The 17,873-nt window shown below is 44.8% G+C and overlaps 1 protein-coding gene across 2 annotated transcripts in view; it reads right to left on the bottom strand.

The window, feature by feature from the left end:
* Positions 1-2,173: 2,173 nt before the first annotated feature.
* Positions 2,174-17,873, bottom strand: part of LOC119175447 (uncharacterized) — a 44,072-nt gene continuing 28,372 nt past the window's right edge. For both annotated transcript variants that reach the window (XM_075881259.1, XM_075881260.1), the window contains one exon: positions 2,174-2,362. In XM_075881259.1, coding sequence (XP_075737374.1) covers positions 2,233-2,362 — 130 coding nt within the window. In that variant the 3' untranslated portion in view covers positions 2,174-2,232. The remainder of the gene's footprint in view (positions 2,363-17,873) is intronic.

The following is a 17,873-nucleotide window of genomic DNA, read 5'->3' as shown; positions in this document are numbered from 1 at the left end:
CCCATCGACCTTCCCCGGTAGCTATTCTAGCAGATCGCTTTGACCTCTTGGGGCAGTTCCTAACGTCTGCTTGCGGAAATTTTGAATCGTCGTAGCTACTGACTACCTAACCCGTTACGCCGAAACAAGAGCCCTGCCCAAAGGCATTCCCTTTGAGGTAGCCAAGTTCTTCATTGAAGACGTCGTCCTTCGACATCATGCCCCAGAGGTTGTCTTTCCCGACAGAGAAACGGCGTTTACTGCTGGATTGACTCACGCATTCCAGAGGTACAGCCAGACAAGCCACCGCCATACAACCACGTACCACTCACCAACCGATGGCTTGACCGAGCGTCGAATTAAGACCATCACCGACATGCTGGCCATATATATCAACGTCAAACACAAGACATATGTCATCTTTTTGTACTTGCCTTTCGCATTAAACACGGTCGTGCAGGAGACGACGCAGATGACGCCATACAAGTTAGTTAACAGAGAGAACCCGGAAATTGTGCCCGATCGGCCCGATGCTACCGAACGTCGTTGACGAAGAAAACCGTGAAGTCACCGTATACCTTCAGCGTGCTGAAGAAGTACGTCAGCTCGCAATCGAGAATCGGCAGACGGCCTGCAGCCGCAGTTCCAAACTTTGACGACAGTTCACGGAATACCAGCCCCGTGACCATGTTTGGGTATGGACGCTGATACGCCGACGTAGACTGAGTGAAAAACTTCTGCGATAGTTGTAAGAGGTAAACAGATTGAAAAATAAAGACAGAAATAGAAAGACCTGTTACAATGAAACGTTACCAACTTCCCAGTTTTCAATACTTCTGCGATGGTACTTCGGACCATAGAGGGTAGTTCGATGTCTCGGCTAAATCGACTACGAGGTTGCCCCGACGGCATCATGAACTCTCAACGGCGCCGTGCACGACCTGAAGTCGTCCATGTTGTGTGCTTCAAACCGTTTCATGCACGTTAACGAACTTAAGAAATATATATTTGGTTGCGTTTGCCATGTTATCGTTTTTATTGCTTGTACCTATAAGGTTTACTTTTTACTTTCATATTGTACTTTAGTGGTTTGTTAAAGCATTGGCACGATGCTTTTTCAGAGGGAACGGGATGCCACATTTATTCCTGAAGTGTTGTTATCGCCCCGTCACCATGTCAGTTATTCTCCGCGCAAACCACACCTGCAGTGTTCGAGAAGCTTCAGCACTGTAGTACATCGTTTTGTTAAGCCTACGCCCACTTCGGGAACACAAGAGATTCTTCTGGAACCTACGCTGGTGCTATAGCGATAACGCTAGAATATTCGACGCACGCGTATAAATGCCAACTTGATGCATCAATTGTCAGTTGATTGACGGCCGACGCTCTGTTCGCCGCTATCAGTGCCAGTGGGCATCGCTTTGATTTTACCTTTAGTTTACGGACCACGAGCTCGATGAAATAAACAGTTTCATCTTGTAATCATATGCTTCCTTCTTCCACGTCACGACCCCGTCACAACGTGTTTATAGCGCAAAGCGTAATGTTTTATACTGCTCACACGCTCCATTACAATACGCAGGCTATTTCGTCCTGTGTTGTCATATTTGATGGTGGTTTCACGCATCTTTTTTTTTCGAAATAATATTAATAGAGGGTATTCACCAAACTACTTTTTTTGCATAACATGGCCATTCCCACAGCTTTGCAGGTGGTGCAGTTAAAAGAAGGCAGTGCTGGAAGAATTCAAAGTTATCAGCATACTATATCGGGGCCCTGAAGTTCCTTACCGCAATTCATGTATGAAGTATGATTTAACTGTATGCATTTCTGTGGTTTCAGAGGTTTGAGACGTCATTAATTCAAATGACGTTGAAGTTCGTGACGCAGTCTTGCTGACGGGCTGTGAGCAAGCATTACGCTGACTGATTGCAACTTATACTGTAGCAATCATTCCAAGTATTCAATCTGGGTAATGTAAGGCCATGCGATAAGTGTGTTTTTGACCATTACGGTCAGAAACGTTCTCTGACGTACCTCAGAGGGGCGCTGCAACGCTGCTGTTGCGAGGAGGGGTGATATTTTTCGAACCACACAATGGCATTCCTCAGAGACAATGAATCTATGGTGTTCACGTGACAATACAGTCTATTTGCCCCATGATTGTGCTAGCCTTGCGGTGGAGACGAAGCTCTTGCACATGTTACAAGGTATTTTATTTGAATTATGTCATTACTGATTTTTTGCAGGCTTTCAAAATCTTTCGAATTTAAGATATGGTGACAGTGTCCGAAGGACAAGTGACACATACTGCGGGCTTGGAGGGTAGTCAAAGGTTATCTCGTATAAATCCTTCAGCATATCAGTCCAGCCCGTGTCGGAACTGCAATAGAGAAAGAACATAAACATAGGCAGGTTTACTGGAAGTTCCGTTTCCTACCCTACACGTGGTAAGAAGGTAATTAGAAAAAATTAACGCAAGTATACATTGTGGTAAAATTTACCGTGAGACGTACAATTTCATAAAATGTTTCTTGAAAATGCAGATCTAAAGTAGAACATGGCTTTTTTGTTCAGGAACGTGCTTCCTTTAATGTGTTCTTTTTTAAAAAGTTGCTTATCTCTGCCTGGCAACCAGTAAATGACACACATGAAGAGCCACCTAATATGAAATTGGGCTGTTTAACTCTGTGAAATAGGTAACAAAGAGGTTTAGTCTGAAGGATCACTGATCTGTATGTCAGAATCATCTCAGGTGTGGCCGTTCATTAAACAAATCGCGTATTAGCTAGACGCTCACACCACACATGCACTCTTCTGCAGAACCGCTTCACTGCTCGTGCTCGGTTGTGCTGTATCACCGCTTTCAACTGTCCACGTGTGTACCGGCTAGTTCACTTTGTCTTAGATAGTCCATTGCTAAATTCACATTATCGATGCACTGTAAGCTTACTTCACTTCATTCGCTGCAACAAGCGTTCATAATTTCAATCGATAATGCTGAGGTGTTTTTTTATGAAAGCCTGAGAAAACTTGAGCAATCAAAATTTTACGTGCATGCGCAAAAACTTAAATAATGTATAACGAAGTTTCTAGCAATAAGCGGGGATTCTGGTTCCCAATATGATTGAATAAAACTGAATCCACTTCTATAAAAAAGCACGTTTCTTGTATTTATTTTTTCTCTTGTTCATATGCAGTTTTATCACACAGTCTCCACCACCGTGGCCAGCTTCGAAAGCGTGACCTTCGGTTTGTACGCTGAGCATCTTGACCCCTGTAGCACCGAGGACGAAGCTGTCATTCCTTCTTTTGTAAAAGCGATGATGTAATCTCCAATAAGATCAGCTTTACCAGCCGCCGCAATGTGCCATAGGCCTCCTAAAGGTACAAATGTGCGCTGCCACATTCGCACTGAAAAAAATAGCCTTGCATTCAGAGACTGGCGCATCGTAGCTATAGAGATAAGGCTACATTATAGGTAGCAAGTTTTCGGCAAGAAGCTTACATTACGTTATCTTGGTCGAGCGTCAGTTTTTTCCCCATTGGAAACACGGAAGAGTTTTAGGGTGGGGTTCACTACACTTCTGCTGACGTATTTCCGTCACAAATATGACGTAAAATATTCATTAGCAAATAGTAAAAAAACTGGCGGGGCATGGAACCAGTGACCTTTCACTCTCAGTGCGCGATGTTTAACCAATCAGCCACAAGGCGTACGTTTGTCAGCTAATTAACGGCGAGCCCTTTATATCCACCGTTTACCGTTGGCAGTCCTCATAGCTTAGCGAATTGTGAGAATTTTCCTCATCAGTATAGTGATGGCGCAAGAGAGCGCGTATTAGGCGCGCGCGTTTAAAAGTCGTCGCCTCTCACCACCCCGCGTGTTGCAATGTGTGCACGCCTATGTTAAGGTTCGGGCGCTTTTTACCTCTCGATCATTCTCCGCAAGTTCGCTTTGAAGTTGCAGTGGTTAGAGAGATCCCGGTGGTTACTTCGTTCGCGGTCGCGTTTGCGAAAGGAGCGCGCTCCTCACGCACGGAGAAGTAATATTTATGACAGTTGTTCACCCTCATCCTGTGTATACTAGTGCAATTGTTTCGTGTGCCTTTCTTTCTGTTTGAGCAGCGTGCTTTAAGTGTCGAGCTGTCACAGTCATTTGTCTGCGCTCATCCTAAGTACGGTGAATTTGTGCGTGCTTTCTGCTTGAGGTGCGCGCTGCAAGTTTCGAGCTACGTGCCGTTTTGCTCGTGTCATTGCAGTTTGTTGCTGTAGCATTTATTCCTTCTCCCTTGTGAATAAACAATGCACAATTATTGCTGAACTACCACTGCTAAGACACTATTCACTTTCGTGTTATACTGATTCCTAAATAGAGGAATTCCCCTTTTTGTTTTGTAGTAGCTGCCACCAGTATTCGTGAAGAATTGCCGCAACTGTTCCCCGTCGGCCTTCCCTGCTGTTCTAAGGGAACACTTTTTGGGGGCATATGAATAAATAGAAGTATGTTTAGCGAAAACCTCACCGGGCATTGTCTTGACACGTGCCTGCATGGAATGTGTGCGAGTAGCTACCGCTACAAACAGAGTGTTGCGGCAGTTTTCCTTCGTCGGTCATGTCCCTTGTTGAGCTTGGACGCCTATCAGACAGTGGCAACGGTTGCAAAGGCGCGGGCAGACATCGATTGAGAATGAATGTAGCGGTCCGCCAGGTGGTTGAACTAACGCATGGTGTCGCGACATGACATGGCGCATGCGCTTCCTTGCGTGCTCACCACGCTTGGAAATCGCCGTCATGAATGTCTCAACTTTTTTTATGACAAAGCGTAATCTAGCCTGCTAAGCTTCTTCTGTATCTCGTGTGTATCACGCATGCGTACGATGTTTTAATCCAAAAGTTACTTTAATTCTTTCGTACGCTATTGCGAGGCAAGTACAAAGACGAACGCGTTTGAGGAAGGCTTCAGAGGTGTCATAGGCCCATGTGCTCAGATTTGGGTGCACGTTAAAGAACCCCAGGTGGTCAAAATTTCCGGAGCCCTCCACTACGGCGTCTCTCATAATCATATGGTGGTTTTGGGACGTTAAACCCCACAAATCAATCAATCAAGGCTTCAGAGGTCACGCTGGTCGATAGAATTTTCGGTTGTCATGCGCGATAAAGCTAAATACAAAAATCCTAACTCGACGCTCATGATAAGGACATGCGCAATACACCCATAGATCTATCTTTGAAGGTTTTCTCGGTACCATTAGGAATCGTTTTTCTGCACTGCGAAATATGACAATGTAGTTCAAAATGTGATTAGGTGAAATGTAAGAGATCTCATCTGAACTAAACTGAAATAACTAGCCATACTGGAATACGTGCTCTCATAGAAGATGAACGCGTGTGTGCCAGGGGCAGCATACGTGTCAGGCATGGAAGCGCATGCGAGGTATCACTTTTTGTGCTAAATTGATAATTCATGGGCAGGCGTGTCCACGATTAGGCTGTGACTAGTTCTCGTAAGCACTCTACAACCTCGTTCCCACCAGTGATACATTATAATTGAAGTTAGGCTGCTACGTAATTCGCACGGTGGCGTACACAACCATGCCTGGGGAATTGACACCTCGACGGCGAGCAGGGAGGTCGACAATGCCTTACAACAACGAACGTTGAGAGGCAAACGAAAGCTGTTTGGAATTACGGCATCCAGAAGCACGACAAGTGATCGAAGATGCCTATTCTTCATCTCTTACCTCAGCGCTTCTTAGGAAAGCGCTTGCAAACGCTGTACGCATTAATTGAATTTTTCAACCTGCTCGTATCGCGAGTGAGTTAATAACTGCAATGTCATCATGTGTGTTAAGTGTGTATGAAGCAAGCAAGGAGCTTGGCTAAGTGTGGGAATCATGATGAAACCATTACAGTTGCTTAGGCTTAGAGAGCTGGCATGATGAAGCAGTTGTGACGTAATCATCATCATCATCATCATCATCATCATCATCATCATCAGCCTGACTACGTCCACTGCAGGACAAAGGCCTCTCCCATGTTCCGCCAGTTAACCCATCCTGTGCTTGCTGCTGCCAGTTTATACCCGCAAGCTTCTTAATCTCATCTGCCCACCTAACCTTCTGTCTCCCCCTAACCCACTTCTTTTCTCTGGGAATACAGTTTGTTACCCTTAATGACCAGCGTTTATCCTGTCTACGCGCTACATGCCCGGCCCATGTTCATTTTTTCTTCTTTATTTCAACTATGATATCCTTAACCCCCGTTCGTCCCCTAATCCACTCTGCTCTCTTCTTGTCTCTTAAGGTTACACCTGCCATTTTTCTTTTCATTGCTCGCTGCGTCGTCCTCACTTTAAGCTGAACCCTCTTTGTAAGTCTCCAGGTTTCTGCTCCGTAGCTAAGTACCAGCAAGATACAGCTGTTATATGACTTCCTCTTGAGGGACAGTGGCAATCTACCTGTCATAATTTGAGAGTGCTTGCCGAATGTGCTCCACCCCATTCTTATTCTTCTAGTTACTTCAATCTCGTGGTTCGACTCTGTGGTTATTACCTGCCCTAAGTAGACATAGTCTTTTACAATTTGAAGTGCACTATTACCTATCTCGAAGCGCTGCTCTTTTCCGAGGTTGTTGTACACTACTTTCGTTTTCTGCAGATTAATTTTAAGACCCACCTCTGTGCTCTCCTTGTCTAACTCCGTAATCATGAGCTGCAATTCGTCCCCTGAGTTACTCAGCAATGCAATGTCATCGGCAAAGCGCAGGTTACTAAGGTACTCTCCATTAACTCTTATACCTACCTTTTCCCATTCTATGCTTCTGAAAACCTCCTGTAAGAACGCGGTAAACAGCATTGGGGAGATTGTGTCTCCCTGCCTTACACCCTTCTTGATTGGTATTCTGTTGCTTTCTTTATGAAGCACTATGGTAGCAGTTCATCCCCTGTAGATTTCTTCCAGGATGTTTATATATATTTCATCAACGCCCTGATTCCGCAGTGTCTGCATGACGGCTGATATTTCTACTGAATCAAACGCCTTCCCGTAATCTATGAAGGCTATGTATAGTGGTTGCTTATTATCTGAGCATTTCTCTATTACCAGATTGATAGTATGAATGTGGTCGATTGTTGAGTAGCCTGTTCGAAATCCTGCTTGTTCCTTTGGTTGATTGAATTCTAATGTTTCCTTTACTCTGTTAGCAATTACCATTGTAATTACCTTTGTGACGTAATATATGCAAATTAATATGCATCAACTTGAACTCGTTGTCGTGGCTTGGTTTCAGGAAACAGCGTGGGTAAACGGTACAAGAAAGACGGACAGGACATTGTGCTGATTGTGTGCGGAGCACAAACGGCGCCCATGAGCGCAAAGTTCCATCTGTCGTTCTTTAGCCCTTTCCGCACGCTGTTCCCTGGGACCGAGAGCACCGCCCTAATTGAGCTGCATATATTTAAAAGAATGGACCCTGAGGATGAGATGATTTAGATCGGTGTTTTCTTGTAAGATTGCGTGAATAAAGACACGCACAGTGTTGCGCTTGAAACTGCACGTGCACTGCCCTGAAGCAGTGGACGCGTCAAAAAAGGTTCAGCGAAAAACTGTTATAATTAAAGAAATGCACCTAAACTCACGTAACAGCGCGAGAAAGTAACCCTGGTCTAGTACGTCTAGAAAGAAATCGTAGAATGCGTTATTTGCTCAGCATCATAAAAAATCGTCAAAAAATAAATATGCTGCGAATGTTACGTGTGCTCTGTAACACGGTTGTCGCGTTGGTATATTTTAGGTGTCCTGGTGTACGTCAATTTCTAATTCTAGGGGCACTATCAATCATGCCGTAGTTCAGTCCGCAAATTGTTTATGAGTGAGTGAGTGAGAATTTATTAGAAGGCAGAGAGGTCGGCCTGAGCTAGTTCGCTCTAGCCTGCTACTCTACACAGTGGATAAGGGAAAGGGGAAGAAAAGAGGGATGAAGGGTGATGATGGAGACAAGAAGAGGAGGTGCGTATGTACAGTAACCAGTTAGCATAGTACCATACAGTCTAGTTTCTAGTCCAGTGCTTTTTATAAAGTCTAGAACAGCCTTTGTAGCAGTTTTTGACACTGTTTGGTCGTTCATTGCTGACAATATGTGGCATTCACTTAATGGTGTTCGTCCAATGCTTGCCAACGTTGCAGTTAGCATTTTTCTTTGCGCCACGTATAATGCACAGTCACAAAATATGTGAGCTATCGTTTCGCGCACTTGGCAGCGTTCACAATTTGGGCTGTCCCCACGGCCGATTAGGTGGGTGTAGTGGCGAGTGAAGGCGACGCCCAGGCGAATTCGGTGCAGTATATTAGCATGTCTTCGGCTGATTTTACCTGGAAGACGAAAAGTCATACCGGGGTCAGTTTCCCGCAGGCGCTTGTTCCGGTGATCTGGTAGCGACCAGTAAGTGGCAGCGCATTCGCGCATGAGTGATTTCAACAATGTGTTGACGTCACCTCGCGAGTAGGGTACTTTGACGTACATAGGAGCGTTGTATATTGCCGCTCTTGCTTCGCTATCGGCTGTTTCGTTGCCAACCAGGCCGCAGTGTCCAGGAATCCATTGGAGTGTAATCAAGTGACCGCTCCTGTGTGTTAGGTCAAATGCTTCGACGATTCCTAACGTTAACTCGTAAAATTGGCCTCTTCTTGAGCAAGAATGGATAGCTTGAAGCGCTGATTTTGAATCAGACAGAATCGTCCATTTACGCGGTGCTTGGTCGTTCACAAATTTTATGGCTTCTTGTATAGCAACAAGTTTTGCAGCTGTCGAAGATGACCTATGATCTAATTTGTACTGTCGAGAAATACCGAGTTGAGGGATCACGAAGGCTGCAGCTGAGGCGGATGAAGTTACGGATCCATCGGTGTATATGTGCACAGAGTCACTGTATCGGTCATCTAAATGTGCCAAGGTGAGTGGCTTGAGGGCAATATAAAAAACATGCGACTTATACGAAATTCCACGTATGTGAAGGCACACCAGTGGTTTAGTCAATGTCCATGGAGGCACTGCAGGGATTACGGCAGGTGCAAAGCCTGAAGGGATCATGTGCCTATGTGTATCGAGGCATCGCGAGTAGGTACAGCCTGGTCGGTCCACTTGTAGCGAAGATAACGGGTGCTGTGCATGTCGGGTCAGCAGACGAAGGTGCACACGAAGAGGCTCACAGGACGTGTAAAACCTGTATAGGGTAGGTGCGTGACTCCTCTATAGTGCCAGAGGTAGATGTGCACCGTGGCAGGCCAAGGCATATTCTCAGTGCTCGTACCTGAAGGCTCTCTAAAGTACGAAGGCACGTTGCCCGCATGCTGGAAAGCACAGGTGAGCTGTACCTTATATAGCCCACAAACAATGCCTTGTATAACTGCAGAAGACTTTTCTCCAAAGGGCCCCATCTCAGTCCTGCTATAACACGAAGAACATACACAAAACTGATTAGTTTGTTTCGCAGCACAGTCACATGCTTTGACCAGGACAGGTTGCGATCAATGACGACCCCTAAATAGCGGTGGTGCTTGACCACGGGAATCACTGCTCCGTGAGCGAAGATTGGGTACCGCGACATTGATTTCTTCGTAAATGCCAATGCAGCACATTTTGATATTGAAAGTTCCAAGCCCTGACGACGTAAGTACTTAGATGTTATTGATGTGCCTTGTTGTAGCCTTGCTCGCAGTTGTGGTCGCGTTGCTCCAGATGCCCATATGCGTATGTCGTCCGCATACGCACTGATTCTGACAACGTCGGGAAGCTCAGCTTCAAGGCCAATGAGTGTTATGTTAAAAAGCATGGGGCACAGAGTTTAGCTAAAGCACATACGAAATTTAAACTCTGCTAACCGGCAAATACAGCTCTTACTCTAGACAACGTACAGCTTGTTTCCATCTGCATGGCTTTCGCACCAGATGTGCACGACATTGGGCGACTTCGGACGTGGCCATTGTGTTAATTGCTTGACTGCCCTGAAATGAAAAAGATGCCAGCGATCTATTGTGGCTTTTATTACTGTGAAGTTAAGGTTACCATTGCAAAAAGTCACAACTTTGCTGCAAAGGCGAAGCAATGAACGTGATAGCAACAATTCGAAAGGTCACGCGCAGAAGGGAAAGCAAATCTAAACGTGCCCCGCGTTTCTCGGGTACAAATTACGCACGAAACGTACTCACGGGTATGAATGCACGCGAATAAGTGTCTCATTTGTTTCTTCGCTGAGTCTGAAAATCGCGCACTTTTCGCAAATGGAGACTGCAATGATTGCAGTGACCTTTGTGCGCCCGGTAACTACAGTAGAATCGTTCCACGTGAAGCCCGAGGCGAGCCACGGCGTACGATCCTCCCCTTCTTGCCACCGCGAGATAGGGGTGCGCGAGGGAGCGTCCCTCCCCTTCTTTAAGCCGGGCAAAGTACGCGTAGGAGATTAGAGCGGGTGCCACTGCGCGATGTGGCGACGTGCGCTCATTGCGCCATCTTTCTGGTAATGCCGAAAACACAGCAGCGGTAAGAGGTAGATATAAATAGCTTGTCGTTTGAACGGTGAAGAACGTTCTCCGAGGTCACTCAGTGATTAATGTTTCACTTTCACGGCGCAGAGGTTTCACGTTCGATTCAGCGTGCGGGAGTGCTTTTTTCTGGCTTTTTTCCTTTCTTGCATTTTCATGTATATAGATACGTATACATGGACGGTGCATGACACCAACGCCGACGCCAAAATCCATCCGAGAGTGTCCATATAATTGATATCGCAACAAAACCATTTGACTGTAGAAATTCACAACGAATCACACTGTATCTAGCCCGAGAAAGGAAAAGGCTTTAGATATCTCTTTTGTGTCAGTAATCCATCCACTCGAGAGAGGTGGCCTTTTGCGAAAAAGACCAGTAAGGTATACACTTGCTGTACGTGCGTGCTGTAGAAATCTGCAGCGCTACCACTGAGTTGTTATTTAGGATGACAAGCGTACATGCGTTTTATTCTCTTAACAACAACCGAACGCAGTAATTACACGTACAACACCATTATGACATATATAAGAACTGAACACGGGGTGAAACCTTTAAAGGAGTCAGATTTTTATTTGTAGCCGAAATAGTTTTTCCTTTGTTATATTTTTAGACTTCATCGTGACCTACCCAGCTATATTTTTGTCAGACATCCAGATTAGCCATTTCTACTCTTCTTCCACTCGCGTTATGTCACGCATGCTTCACGGCAGTGCTTAACCGTTTATCGATTTATTCCATGAACAATTTAACCCCTTACATATCTCCTGCTCTGAGCTGCCACGCTATTATTTGTCACTCGAAAAAGAAAGACGCTTCAGCTCTATCTTCGGCAATAAAACGCGATATCGTAATAGATAGTGTCACTGCTAGCCTGGCTTCGCTTCTCGATGTATCCTTCAACAGCCTTGCAAAGTGAAGAACGTCTGCGCACCTAACCACTGAACCTTAGTTATTCCTTTAGCGAATCAGCAATGGGCCGAAAACACTTCCGAAGAGAGACATGCGAACCCATGCAGCTGCTCACTTGGTTGCTAGCTTTGCTGCAAATAATTAATAAATATGTCAAAGTACTCTGTGCAGCGACCACAAATGTACGTATTTTTCCACATCGGGCTTGCTTCGGCGTGTAAACACTGAAAGCGATGCGATGCGGTAAACGCCAAGCTACGAGTGCTGATTCATCATCTGGACAGTGATGGTAAGAACGTGAGGAGCTGTGATAGGATTCACATCATTGCCTGGTGATGAAGATGGCTGAAGTAATGCATGGATCCTTTCAGACGTGCATAATGGTGACATAAAAATGGCTAAAATAGAAGGTGAAGATGTGCAGGAATATTGGGGTGCGTGAAGACCAACCATGAAGTTTATTTCTCGGGTCAGAGTCTTCACTTTTTTTCACCAGTACTTCAGCTGCAGTTATAAGGAGTAAGAGTAGCCCATAAGTGCTTTCAGCATGTCACTAGTTCCCAGAGCATTCATCGAAGTTCACAAGTATTGCAAGACGTTCTCGAATTCTCTTTCCAAGCTACTTTGTCGCAGCAGTTCACGGGCTGGATGTTTTGTTTTCGGTTGAATTAGCAAGATATTTCTGTATACTTGTATTTAAACCTGCATTGCTAGCAAAAATGTTACGTGGTGTGCTCTGCATTCAGATTGCTGAGGTGGTGGTCACTGGAGTACCTACGTCTGCACAATACACACAATAAGGTCTGACATACACAAAAGCACTCTAAGCAGGAAAGTTTGTTGGATAACTCACCGCATGCAGGGCCCACAGGTCGTCTATCAACCGTGTTACATTTCTGAATATTCTCAAGGTTAGCCGCACAGGGAAATTACTCTACGGAAAAGCACACTTGGGGTTTATCGTTGATCGAGTTTCCTTGCCGATTTGACGCTTCGGAACTTTCTACAGGTCAGCTGCGACAGGACGATGAAGAAACATTTAACATACCTTGTGGGGAAGCTGCATATGACCAGGGCATGTCTATCATCTACTGACAGTATGTGAGGAGGATCTTTAAAAGTTAAGACAGCTTTGCACTAGTGCCACACTTGAATGAATCGGCACTGTGGATCCCTTTTTTTCTTCATTTTTTTTCTTTCCTTTTTTCTGTATTTTCTCTTTTCGAGTGTTTTTTGTGTCATTTCATATCTTTTTTCATCAGTCTTGGTGAGCCGCGGCCTTTTACACTTGTTTTAAAACACACTGTTTAGGCTGGGATGTCTGGCTAATGTAGTCAACCATTTCTACTGGCGGAATCGCTGCAAAGCATTGGGAATCGTGGCATATTTTCAAATGTGTGACGCTGACTATACTAACCAATTTCTAACGAACTTCCCGTATTCTACCACACATCACGCTAACAGTTTGCTCAGTAGTGAACTCACAAGAGCACGCCCGCCTTTACAATATTCTCTGGAGCTGCCCTCAAATGAAGGTAGCTTATAATCCTCAGACTTTACATAACACAACCCTTCAGCAATGGGGGGCTACGTTGCTCAGCTCTCGATCGGAAACGTAAGTGTAGGGCATGGAGTGGGCAGAGGCAGTCACTAGGTTCAAAAGCATCCTGGCCGGCCCACCAGAATTGAGATCTTGTCGCTAAACATCCGCTCTATCCCATCACATTCTTTCTCCTCCTTCTCTAGCACACGAATTATCACCCGGTGTTATCCCGAATGAACAGAATAGGCATGCTACGCTTGTTGAAACACACATTGTTACGTCTGCCGCATCGCAAGGGGTAGCAGTAGAGTTGGCACGTTAATCGAGATCCTTCCCAATTTGTCCTTACCCACATCAGAGATGCACCGACTGAGATAATCTGATTTTGCTATTCCAAGTATTAAAATCACGAGTTCGTATACGTGTTCGCCGACGGCAACATGATGAGGACCGCCAACTTTTCCTTCTATCACAGTCGCAGCAAATCAAAATCAAGCACTTTTATTGATCAGTGGTTCGTTATATATATTTTTAAGTAGAATGATTCACTGCACATTTTAGGAAAAGGTAGACAGCCGTGTAATTGGGAAGAGGGAGAGAAGAATGATCATTTCTATGAAACGATAATATGAAGTTTCTTGGCAAAGCCGTTATACTAGGGCGCCAGTGGCACAAGCAAATCGCTTGGCCTGATCTAAGGTTGCCCGCTCGCTTCCCAGGGGTTGCCGAAGGAGACCCATAGCTGCCACAACCTTTCAATACCGTTGCATGCGATGACGGATGACTTGCACTCGGCTGGTATTCGTCGGCAAGTCCAAGCGATGTGAAATAGGTGCCCACGATTTCTTGTCATGAGGTATCAGGTCCGTTGCATTTCTAAAAACATCAATGCCCCAATAGCACATAAAATTTATCACATGTATTCACACACGGCTCCCAACAAAGACCTTGTACGCAAATCAACGATTTGCACAGGCAGGTGTGTTAATGTGGAGGTTCCGACGAGTGCTCTTCGTGAGGAATGAGATTATTTCAATGTAGAAAAACACTGGTGCGCCACTAACAAATAAAATTCATAACTTATGCTCATCAATCGTTCAGAACAAAAACGTTTTTATTGATGCGAATCAATGGTTTCAAGTTTCACCAGTGCAATGATACACAGCCATGTAATTCTGGTTGTACCAACGTGGGCTTATGAGGATGTATGGCGTTTGTTAAACGTATAAAAGTCTCAGCACACCAATAGCACGTATAAATTTAGCACTAGTATCCAACCATGGTCTATCATTAAACTTTGTTTTGTATGTGAACGATTGCTCGTACATTTCACTCGGGAATGGAAATGCAGCCATGGGATTGTGAACGCGTCAACGTTTGGGTGCCATGTGGTATGGCGACGAATTTTTAAAAACGTCGCCGCTCATAGATACAATGCCTGTATGAGTGACCTTGTTTTTTTTTTGGCAGGCTCATTGTCCTCGCCTCTCCGCATGCGTTGATGCCTTGAAGAGCTGATGATGCCTTCCATGAATAGGTACACAACTTACATTCGTAGCAGCTCTGAGGTGTATGCATGCTTTCATATGTAAACGAAGCTTTCGTAGCCAGGCAATGGAGTTAGGGCAGATAGTGCGCTTGAAGGCATTCTCGCTTGTGTGGATGCCGTGGTGTGAAACGAGAGTAGACATCTTGGCAAATCATTCACCATAGCTGTTCCAATGGTAGGTCTTGTAATATGCGCGCATTTGGCGATGTGCCACAAGATCAAGCTTTAGTGGAAGTAATTTATCCCAGATGTCGCAATAATAGGGCTTCTCGCCTACATGCAAGCTGCGAAGTAACGCAAAACTGTTCTACCGTGGAAATCATTTAGCCCATACGTTGCAATTTTAAAGCTACTGATGCTTGTGCGTGCGTTCATGTGCACGAAGATGTCCACTTTAAGATGCCCGCTTTAAGAATACGTTCACTTTAAGAAGATGAACACTTTAAGGACTTGTCGCCTGTACACATGCGGAGATGTTTTGTAAAGTCACCCCTTCATGCAAATGATTTATCGCAAATGCCGCAATGTTATGGCTTCTCGCCTGATGCACGAGGAGATGTTTTGAGAGGTTACCCTTTCGTGTAAATGATTTATCACATGAGCCACATTGATATGTCTTGTCACCTGTATGCACGCGGACATGTCTTGTGAAGTTGCCCTTTTTTGCGAATGACATAGCGCATGTTTCACATCTGAAAGGCTTCTCACATGTACACATGCGGAGATGTTTTGTGAGGTCACCCCTTTGTTCCAGTATTTTATCGCAAAGGCCGCACTGATATGGCTTATTGCTTGTATGCGTGCGGAGATGCCTTGTGAGGTTACCCTGTTGCGAGAATGACTTATTGCATGAGCCGCATTGATATGGCTGCTCGCCTGTATGCACGCGAAAATGTTTTGTGAGGTCGCCTTTTTGTGAAAATGACTTATCGCACATGTTGCAATGATTTGGCTTTTCGCCTGAATGCGTGAGTAGATGCAACGCGAGGTTATACTTTTGTGCAAATGCTTTTTCACACACGTTGCAAAGATAGGGCTTCTCACCCGTATGCGTGCGCCAATGTCTCTTGAGATCTTTCTTCGTTTCAAATGCTTTTTCACACACTAGGCACTTGTGGCATCGTTTCCCCGATGTCTTCTGGCCGCGGTTGACGTCGCCGTAGACAATGCCGAGATCGTCGCACTTTTCTCTTTGTGAGAAGCCAGTACACTGCAAATCATTTCACACCCTTAAGGGTGGATTTTTGAGTAAATCACCCATCTTACACCTATTATTTCTGCCAAACTTATCCGCATGGGTGTAAGTTCTGCAATTCCACCTTTTGTACGCCCATTTCTCATTTTTAGGTGTATTGTAGGTATATGTTAGCAAATTACACCCAAGGGTGTTTCCTTGAACGTTACACCTATCATATATGTATATAGTTTAAAGCATCAATACATATCACATCTCAACGGATGCAATCAAATCGCATGCCAAAAGTCTGGTGAAAAGATCGATGTTGCGGCATTCGTTTTCATTTCCCATAATTCATTCGCCAAAATATATCGTGCTATGTATTATATTTATTAAACCACCCCCTATTTATTATATTCAGAAGATTCCTCACATATTCAATGACTTAATTCATGGGTTAACTTTTTGGGATTCCTACTAAAAATATTTTGCTGCCGCTTATGTCCATTCTTCCCTAATTCTCACAGAGACATCAGTAAAAGAGATTATGTTGCACTTAAACATAACATGAAACGATTACACACGGTTTTCGACAGGCTATCGTGCACGCTTTCTCGTTTGAAATCACACTAATTTTTTTTTGTACCAGAGGTCCTGATTTATTAAAGACGATAGTCTTTTTTGGGGACCTTCAACGCAAAAATTTTGGTCTGCCTGTCTGTCTGTCTGTCTGTCTGTCTGTCTGTCTGTCTGTCTGTCTGTCTGTCTGTCTGTCTGTCTGTCTGTCTGTCTGTCTGTCTGTCTGTACATTTGTCGGTTTGTCCACTCTATACGGCATCTGGTACTTGAAATGGCCGTCCTCATCCGCAGCGCTCACCAGTGTTGCTCAAGATTGAGCGTTCATGCTTGTGCAATCGTCAATTAAAAAGCCATGATTGCGCATGTCTGTGGCACCATAAAAACACGTATATATTCTGCATGTGCGTCTTTTACTAGGAAAAGCCCACATTAGTAATATTAAGGGCCGTAGCGCTTATCACGCTGCGCTGACCATGCAATGCTTGCACGGAACAGGGAGCGTTTCCAACGCTTTGCTAAGGTGGTGGAATCTATCCGTCGCCTTCCGTTCTACACCTTATCACCTCTAAGATGGGCGGGCACACCCCTACCAAAGCCACACGCTTTGTTTTCTAGGAAGACTGCCAGATGGCGCTCATGTCTCACGTGTGACATGATTTGATGTTCTTTTTCGCCTTAGCTGTACGCTCGAGGCACTCAAACGCAGTGCCTACAGAATACCACTCACCGACTTTCTTGCGCAGAACGCCAAATAAATGTCCTGTTCACCCTCTCCACACGCAAGACTATCGTCTTTTGACGACATTTGCAGAAACATGGAGATACGGGGCCAATTTTTTACAATGGGGGTCCATATATTTCCTCACACTGAAGTATTTCGCATCAATACACGGGTCCCTGATTTATTCAGTGAGTTATATTTAGATCTATGAACATGGGTCAGTTCAAATTGAATGTTTGTAGTATTCGCATTGCCACGGAACTAGGCAGGTTTGCAATTAACAGGCTAAGCTTACCCGGATGCAGCTGCTATGCACGCATGCTGCGCCGCAGGACAAGCTTGGCGCACATCCGCTAAGCACGGGTGAACTCTTCCAATGGGTCGCACCACTCTGTGGGCACTTAGTGCTCTTTTTGTATTTACTTGAAATGCACGCTTGCGCGTCGTATAATATACACGTGAACGATCGTAGACAACACTAGCGCAATGTACCCGTGCCACAAAGATGGAGAGTAGTTGACTAATTGCAGCATTGTAATTGACAGTTGTTACTGTCGCGTTACAATGCACTGATAATCGCACATTGGTATGCTTACACAAAACTTAAGACTTGAAATAAAAGCAAGCGTCCTTCATACTTTGTCGGTAAAAAAAGCAAAGCCCCCGGTTCTTGCTGATTGGCAGAGTGTTATTTAAAAGAAGCTAATAGCACAGCAGGGGTGTTGCTAGGATTTATGCGTGCAAGGGAACAGAAAGAGGAAAAAAGGGGGCCTGGCGCAATTTGTATGTAAGTTTTTGCCTGTAGTTGCATACGTGTGGATCCAAATCGCAAGCTTTCTTTTTTTTTTTGCGAAATGGGCCAAATCCTGAC

This window comes from Rhipicephalus microplus, chromosome X (assembly GCF_043290135.1).
Source record: "Rhipicephalus microplus isolate Deutch F79 chromosome X, USDA_Rmic, whole genome shotgun sequence".
Taxonomy (NCBI): domain Eukaryota; kingdom Metazoa; phylum Arthropoda; class Arachnida; order Ixodida; family Ixodidae; genus Rhipicephalus; species Rhipicephalus microplus.
This window is presented reverse-complemented; position numbering and strand designations above follow the sequence as displayed.